The following is a 9,066-nucleotide window of genomic DNA, read 5'->3' on the forward strand; positions in this document are numbered from 1 at the left end:
GCAAGCCGCAAAGCCGCTTATGATGTTATTTTCCTGATCTCGTATCACACCACACTTTCTCCACACATCCGATTTTGCCTTTAAAGACTCGTTGTCAACAATTTTATATACTCCACTCGCCAACTTTACTTTTACTTCATCCATCCTGCAACGCTCGCTCCAACTAGGCTACGAGAAGCATCAACAAAAGTCGCACTGTCGCAGTGATGGTGACGTGATGGGTCAAATGTCATATCGTTGTTGCGTATGTGTAATGGTAATTTAGACATTACAAATACTGCACATATTTTTCATCTGCACTACTACCCGCCCGCAAAGAGTTAATTATCCGCCCGCATCCCCGTCCGTGAATTTTAGGATTGTCACAATCCACCCGTTTTTGCCACTTTTATGCGGGTACCCGCGGGTAGCAGAGAAAAAACAATCCATCAGACATTATCTGTGTGTACAAGCAACCATACAAAGTTCGTGACCGTGTGGTGCGTTGTCACAGTGAGGACTGCCTTCATATATGGTTCCATCTCTCATGTATGAACATGAAACGTATGCCCAATAAGGGAAGCAAATAATACTGTTTGCTGTGTAGAGCTGAAGTGTGATGGTACAGTATGACACATGAAATGAGGATTCTGATGTAACAGGTTTTTATTATAATTTGTATGTGTATTTGTATTTACACAGTTCATTGTATTTTGTCATTCTATACAAAATATATGAAATTCAGTACCATTTCTAATGACTGCCTTAAATGCAATGCCTAAAATGTAAGATGACTATTAAAATAACTTTGTCTTTTTCCATACTGAACCTGACTTTTGTGATTAAGATTTTAAGGTAACACTATACGTGTATTAACAACCCGTTTTACAACCACACACATCTAATCAAAAGGTACAACTAAGGAGCACATGTTGGTAAGGCAACAACACACTGTAGTTACCTTATCGATAACCGCCATCTCAGAGCCTGATGTCACCAGGTAGGAGATGGGTATCTTCTCTGACAGTATCCCATATTTATTGTGCACCAATCCTATCACTCTTTCTACAGTGAGTAAAATAAGTATTTGAACACCCTGCTATTTTGCAAGTTCTCCCACTTGGAAATCATGGAGGGGTCTGAAATTGTCATCGTAGGTGCATGTCCACTGTGAGAGACATAATCTAAAAAAAAAAAAAAAACAGAAATCACAATTTATGATTTTTTAACTATTTATTTGTATGATACAGCTGCAAATAAGTATTTGAACACCTGTCTATCAGCTAGAATTCTGACCCTCAAAGACCTGTTAGTCTGCCTTTAAAATGTCCACCTCCACTCCATTTATTATCCTAAATTAGATGCACCTGTTTGACGTTGTTAGCTGCATAAAGACACCTGTCCACCCCATACAATCAGTAAGAATCCAACTACTAACATGGCCAAGACCAAAGAGCTGTCCAAAGACACTAGAGACAAAATTGTACACCTCCACAAGGCTGGAAAGGGCTACGTGGAAATTGCCAAGCAGCTTGGTGAAAAAAGGTCCACTGTTGGAGCAATCATTAGAAAATGGAAGAAGCTAAACATGACTGTCAATCTCCCTCGGACTGGGGCTCCATGCAAGATCTCACCTCGTGGGGTCTCAATGATCCTAAGAAAGGTGAGAAATCAGCCCAGAACTACACGGGAGGAGTTGGTCAATGACCTGAAAAGAGCTGGGACCGCCGTTTCCAAGGTTACTGTTGGTAATACACTAAGACATCATGGTTTGAAATCATGCATGGCACGGAAGGTTCCCCTGCTTAATTCATCTGTCTGTAAATATCTTGATATTGATTAAACTTGCTCATTTTGTGGTCTTTTTGAAGAAACTGCAGCCCATTTATTTTGTGAATACATTTAGGGTTGATTTAAATTCTTATATTTAACCCTACTAATGTGACCCACCGTTTTATCCTTTTATCCGATATTATTTGTTTTATTACGAAATCCCAAAATTGTCATCTCTTGAATATGTCGTTAATTTCTTTATTTTATATCCAAACATTTTCACCCACAAGCAAAAGTGGCTAACTGCTTTGTTTTCCTTTTTTTCTTGTTGAATTTAACTCTCGTTTCATCCCTCAGGCCTATAAATAGCTATATATTTTTTTTTAAGTATTGTAATGAATTATTTAAGAAAATATATGTTAAGATATTCAACCTTGTAGGTTCTTTTTTCCTGTTGTTGTATAATATCAAGAAAATGCAATTACCTGCCTCCTTGTTCATTATAGATGCCTTTTTGTTACACATATTTAGCCAATGTATTGGATATAATGCATTGCATTCAATGTTGTTATTTATTTTGTTTGTAAAAGATGGCTTATATTGTTTTGGCATAGACGTACAGTAATTGGTTATGTATGTATATGTGACTGTGCCAACCCATGTTGCGCTAGAGGACTCCGAGAACTTTAAATGAACTCAGCCATCTTAGCTGAGTTTACTGGAGTTCAAGGACATGAAGAGGTGGACCGCTTGCACCTGCCTGGAGAAGGATCTGGGAAACTTTGCTAATGCCTGTTGTAAACAACAGAAGTATAAAAGACTGAAGAACTGACTGCCTCTTGGGATACTGATACGCCAGTGCCCCCGACGCCTAGAGGCCCAGAGCTGAGGACAAGAAACCCCAAGCAGAAGAGAAGAAGCCCAGAGCTTACTACACCTTTGGTTCAAAACGTGATTATTGTATTTTATACTAAAATGATGAAGTTTTATCTGGCTTTATATTTTTGTTTATTATAAAAAGAAAAGTAACCAATTAAAATAAATTGAATTGATTACAAAATCTGCCTACTGAGACTTAGATTTATGATGCTGGAAGACTTTTAATGAGAACATACCACAGAGGAGTCTTCTGACCAAATTGTAAGTACCTTTTGAATGCTTATGGTTTAGGTCAGATTTGACTTTCTTTACCTTACCTGAGAATAATAAATAAATAGGTAAAAGGTGTTAAGAGTAAAGTACACACCGTAAAACAATACAAAAGTTTAATACAAGCAATAATAGATGGACCAAAAGGCACTTAACCAGGAAACCATGATCGACCTGAATCAAGGCTTTCTCCAGGTCCAAAGAAACAAAACCAATGTTAGAATTATGTACCCTAGAAAAAGAAATCAAGTCTTGAATCTATCAAAATTAGTCCTTCCTGGAATGCAGTATGACTGATCTGGATGAATCAATGAAGAAATGTAGAGTTGTTAGTAACTCTGTTAGTTAAAGACTTCGAAAGTATCTTATAGTCAATTCCGAGTAAAGAGACGCCAGCATCTAATGTCTTCAAGATCACCCTTTTTAAGGTAATAGGGTGACCACAGCTCTTCGTAGACTCAGTGGAAGTGTACCTCTTTTAAAACTCTCCATGAAAACAGAAAACATATCCTTTCCAATGACTGGTCTATAGTTTATTAAGCTTAGATTTCTCCCCTTCCAAAAGCTGAGGTAGATTCTGAAAGAGAGGTTTAGCCATCTCCTCATCACAGGGTTCAGCTCTATAAAGATCTTCATAAAAAGATGTGTGAGAAATAATCCCATGACCATCAGTAACTTTCCTCCCCGCTGGAAGTCTCAAACAGCCTAAAATCTTCTTCTCCAGGTTTAAAACGAAAGATGTAGGAGCATCCATGCTATTGAAGGATGAAAATCTTGCACAAATAAACGTCTCCTGTGCTCTTTCCTCCAGTAAATTACACAAAAGAATTTGATTGCGTTTCAAGGACTCAGTGGTGTCGACAACGTCCCCTTCAGTATTTCCTGTTCAAGTTGTGCCATCTTCTTATCCAAAAAACTGTTATTGTAAGCAGAGTAACTCTGGCAAAATAATTTAATTTGAGTTTTGCCGACGTCCCACCAGTGGATCTCCCTGAAATGAGAGAAAGAGTGCACAAAATGTGATCTAATAATAATCTGTTATTAAACTTCCAAAAAAAACACAATATCTTGAATGTGCTATCTGCAGTATTGACATCAATAGATAGAAAATGTTGATCAGACAAAGCAGTAGGAAATATACAGCTATTATAGAAATCACCTTTTGCTTTAGGACATCCTGTCTAACCTTGCCCTAGATACCATATTGGAGTTTATTTTCACACAGGTATATTGTCTGACCTGAGGAAATGATTCTCTCCAAACGTCTACAAGATTGTGGAAAACAATTAAAGACCGAAGCACGTTTGCAGATTGACTATGGGACTCTTCATGATTTTGTCACGGTTGTTGAATGCATTGTTTCCTTCTTGTCTCGTGTCTTTGTTGTTTATGTGTGAGTGGGCGTTGTCCCGCTCACGTGTCCGTCAGCGCTCCAGCTGATAATCATCATCATCATCTCAATCACTGTTCACAGCTGCGACTCATTTCCGTTCCCTATATATTCTCACACCATTCTCTGTTCCAGTGTCGGATTGTTTGTTGAGGTCCTGTGATTGCCATGTCTGTGTTCCCGTGGAGTCGCCGTGTCTGTGTTCACCTTGCCTTGTCTTCCTGCCGTTCGTGTTCTTCGTCTTTGGGTTCACCGCACTCCAGCACCGGGATTGGGATTCCTCACCATCACCGCACCAGCGCACCACAGACCATCAAGTCCCTGCACGAGTCTGAGTCGCCGCCCGCCTTTACTGAACTGTTTTGTGTCACCTTTTGAGCCTAATAAACGCTTTGAGTAACTGCTATTGCTTCCTGCTTTGTTCGCCCATGACAGATTTCTGTCCAAAGTATGACTTAAAGTACATTTAAAATCCCTGGCCAGAACAATGGTCCTATTATGAGAAACATCACTTAGAGCAATTTTAAGTTTTCAAAAAAAAAAAATATTGAAAAGAATAACCCAAAATTGGGTGCATAGACATTGACAAAAGAAAAATTAGCCAGAACAGTTACATCAACTCTCAGCTATTGACCAGAAATCACTTCAAAAACACGGACAGGTTGCTCTTAATATTCAGGTGTCAGCAATATAGCCACCCCTGCACTGACATTAGAGCCATGACTCAATATAGCCTGACCCTTCCTTTCACTCAGCCACTGTATCTGATTATTCTCACCCGTGTGCGTTTCCTGTAGAAATACCACACCAGCACTTGTAATCATGACATAATCAAAAATACTAGCCCTTTTTATGGCATCACGACACCCAGTAATATTCAATGAACTAACTGTCAAAGGTGCCATGAAAATAAATATAAGATAAACACACAATAAAACTAATCCAAACGCGTTATTAGGTAACCAAGCCATACTCATTTTTTACTTTGTAAATTCAAAGAACTTCTAACATTACCAAGAAGCTTCTGGCCGGCCACCCTCTCTCGATTCTCCGCACCTGCAGCCGGAGCCGCATGAAGTTCCGCCGGCCTGTCTCGCCTCGGGCAAGTTTGCCTAACATGTCCAAAATCACCACAAACAAAGTGTTACATGTGCATGTATTTGTGATTTATTTGTTCTGTGTAATGATTTGTCTGTGTTCAATGTTCTTGTTTGTGTCTGTCTTATTAGGAACTGATTGCCTGCACCTGTGGATCGTGTAGGTTTGGGATAAGAAGTCTAAGCGGTCAAATCTGTTCGGCGGGCGGTTCTCTGTGCTCTCTTGTTGTTTGTGTTTACCCCGATTCATTTTCCTTCAACAATTATGTTTATATTCTTTTTGTAATAAATCACCTATTGAACGAGCTGTGTTGTAGTGATGGGAAGTTCGGATCATTTTAATCTCTCGTTCGATCTCGTTCATCAAAATGAACGAATCTTTATTTGAGTCATTTCGTTCATTTAAGTGGCTTTAAATGTTATACTTTTAACAGCCAAATTCCCCGAAAACATCCACCTACGCAATCTCGATCATATTTTGAATGAAGAAATCATAATAATGCAGCCAAAGATAATTTACAGGGAACATAAATATTTAATTTACCTTCCGAGTCTTTGGTTCATTTGTCATGTGACGCACGCAATGAACGGATCGTTCGCGAACGACACATCACTACTGTGTTGTGATGTCCTCAATTGTGTTATGGCTGCGGTCCTAACACAAAGCATCTCATAGATTCTGAACTGATAAAAACAGCGTACTCTTTGCCATTGATGCATAATTTCTCTGACAGATTTAATGGATCACTCTGAGTGTTTAGAATAAAAAAAACCTGACGCCGAAAAGACATTGCGTGTTTAATCTTGGGATTTTTACATCCAAGAGGAATCATTTTAATAGGACTCACTATTTTACCATACCTCTGGATTATTTGTTCTAGTTTTTCATTTTTAACATACAGCGGTATGTTTGATAAACTTTCTTGGTCGGGCTTGACAAAGGCAATACAGGCACAAAAATGTCTTTGATTACCAACCCAGTTTCAATCAAGTCGTCCACCATTTGGCTTTCACTGAGAAAGAACACAATGGCTTTGTTCATACGGGAGGCAAATCTTATAGTGGCACCGCCGATTGCTGCACTCACGGCTATCAGACAATTCTCCACGGACACCGCAGCCTCAGGCATGCATTCATAACCATGTTTGAGTGTTAACCGTGACAAATCCCCCGCTTCCTACAGCATTATCCCCACTCACCTTAACTAAAAACCTTAACTAAACCCACAGTATAATCTATAACTAACAAAAAAAAGTATGAAAATCAAAGAAAAAGTAATCTCCCTCAAACAGAGAGAGTACTTTCACTCCTGACAACCGGCTCCTTCCACACTCACTTCGCACATGCGCACAGAGAGAGAGAGAGAGAACTAATTGTTATTTTTTTCTCACCTTGTAAATATTTTGTGCACAATTTTGCGATACTGGATCACAAAAGACTGTCAATAAACACCATTGCACTTTTTGACACCAGTGACTGTTATTACCATCACGCCTCGTCACACTGATTTACAGACACGCCTGTTTTGCACACGGCACTCAAACACAGAACCAGGAAACAGGAATCACGAGAGTTCAGGGAAAGTGAAACTGAAGTGTAGTTGAGCTGTTGTGTGTTTGTGTCTCTGGATTCATGCAGTAAAATGGCAGAAGCCAGATTTTCTCAGGATGAGTTCATGTGTTCAGTGTGTCTGGATCTCCTGAAGGATCCAGTGACTATCCACTGTGGACACAGTTACTGTAAGATCTGTATTACAGACTGCTGGGATCAGGAGGATGAGAAGAGAGTCTACAGCTGTCCTCAGTGCAGACAGACCTTCAGTCCAAGACCTGCTTTAGCTAAAAACACCATTCTGGCTGAAATGGTGGAGAAACTGAAGAAGACTAAACTTGCTGCTGACTGTTACGCTGGAGCTGGAGATGTGCTGTGTGACGTCTGTACTGGAAGAAAACACAAAGCCGTCAAGTCCTGTCTGGTGTGTCTGAACTCTTACTGTCAGAATCACCTTGAACAACATGAGAGTTGGTTTAAAGGAAAGAGACACAATCTGACTGATGCCACTGGACGACTGCAGGAGATGATCTGCCAGAAACACGACAAGCTCCTCGAGGTTTTCTGCCGCACTGATCAGAAGTGTATATGTGTGCTGTGTATGGATGAACATAAAAACCACGACACTGTATCAGTTGCAGCACAGAGGACAGAGAAACAGGTATGAACTTACATAGGTCCCATTATGATAATTTACAGGCTCATAATATTGTTTATGGGGTCTACTAGACTACATTTACATAATTTAAAGGGGTGGTTGAATGTGATTTCACTTTTTTAACTTTAGTTAGTGTGTAATGTTGCTGTTTGAGCATAAACAACATCTGCAAAGTTACAACGCTCAAAGTTCAATACAAAGGGAGATATTAAAAAAAAAAAAAACAAGTTCTAGCAAACGGCCGGTAGGGACTACAAGACATTTCTCCAGGGTTAGTAACATCACTAGAACATTCATAGAACCCGGAAATCATCCGACCGTTTTTACAAGGAGGGACAGAGCAGTGTAGAATAATGGTTAAATATGTGAAAAATAATGTGAATTTTTAAAAACGAAGCATGAACACGTTACAGTGCACCCCACAAACACAATCAAGCCTTCGAAAAAAGGTGTTTTACCACCCGTTTAATGGTTTTACCCTAAATTCGTTTTAAGGTACATTTACACAACAACGATAAGCTGAAAACAGAGACGTTTTTACTTTGATTTTTCCACGTACAGACACAACCCCTGTCAAAACAATCCTCATTCACACCGATCCGCGAAAACGACTAAAAACGGTGTATTTTGCTGCCAGGCCATTTGATGGCGATGAAACTCTGTAGTCTGAACACGTAACGTGTGCTGTGTATGGATGAACATAAAAACCACAACACTGTATCAGCTGCTGTACAGAGGACAGAGAAACAGGTATGAACTTACAGAGATCCCATTATGATAATTTACAGGCTCATTATGTTTATGGGGTCTACTAGACCAGTGGTTTTCAAACTGTGGGTCGCGCACTTAGCTGCAGCTAAATTTACGTTACGATGAGTGAAACAAAACCAGTCCGATTAATGACCAAACGACTCTTAAGCAGGGTTGCCAGGTGTCAGCAAGGTTTTCCAGCCCAAAACCTCGTCAAAAACCGCGAGAATGCACAAAAAACCGCCCAATTTTTTTTGTGGCTTGTTTCTCGTTTAAACACATTGAAATCATTAACAAGCTTTAAAATGACCTATTTTTCGACTAACAACATTCAATTAAATGAACGCAAAAGTAGGCTACACTGACTTCAGTCAGACTATTCTACTATTAAACTATAAGCTTATGTTACGGAAAATAATGCGATCAACTTAGGCTATCAATGAGTCTGTTTATTGTCACCTAAAGTCGCTTGGAACAAAAGCCTAACATAAAAACATAGAGTGGATATATGGACATAAAAAATAACCCACTTTAACATTTCAGTTATTTCAAATGGCAACATGAAACATGCATATTAGGGCTCGGAGAAAAAAAATCGATTCACCTCGATATCGCGATTTTTTAAATTTTTTTTATTTTTTATGATTTTAAAATCGTTTTTTTTATTATTATTACAGAATATTACAGATATTAATTCAAATTAAATTGCTTTATTTTTG

General features: G+C 39.0%; 1 protein-coding gene and 1 pseudogene across 2 annotated transcripts in view; both read left to right on the top strand.

Moving 5' to 3' along the window:
- LOC308689992 (tripartite motif-containing protein 16-like) overlaps nucleotides 1–9,066 on the top strand; it is a 112,010-nt pseudogene that overhangs the window by 99,262 nt on the left and 3,682 nt on the right. The window lies entirely within an intron of this gene.
- Nucleotides 7,012–7,606, top strand: LOC308690125 (E3 ubiquitin/ISG15 ligase TRIM25-like; the record flags this gene model as incomplete). The annotated part of the gene is made up of 1 exon (XM_081364411.1): nucleotides 7,012–7,606. The coding sequence occupies exon 1, from the start codon at nucleotides 7,031–7,033 to the stop codon at nucleotides 7,604–7,606; it is 576 nt and encodes a 191-aa protein (XP_081220537.1). The 5' UTR covers nucleotides 7,012–7,030.

Source organism: Scardinius erythrophthalmus, assembly GCF_964197995.2.
Source record: "Scardinius erythrophthalmus genome assembly, chromosome: 4".
Classification (NCBI taxonomy): Eukaryota; Metazoa; Chordata; class Actinopteri; order Cypriniformes; family Leuciscidae; genus Scardinius; species Scardinius erythrophthalmus.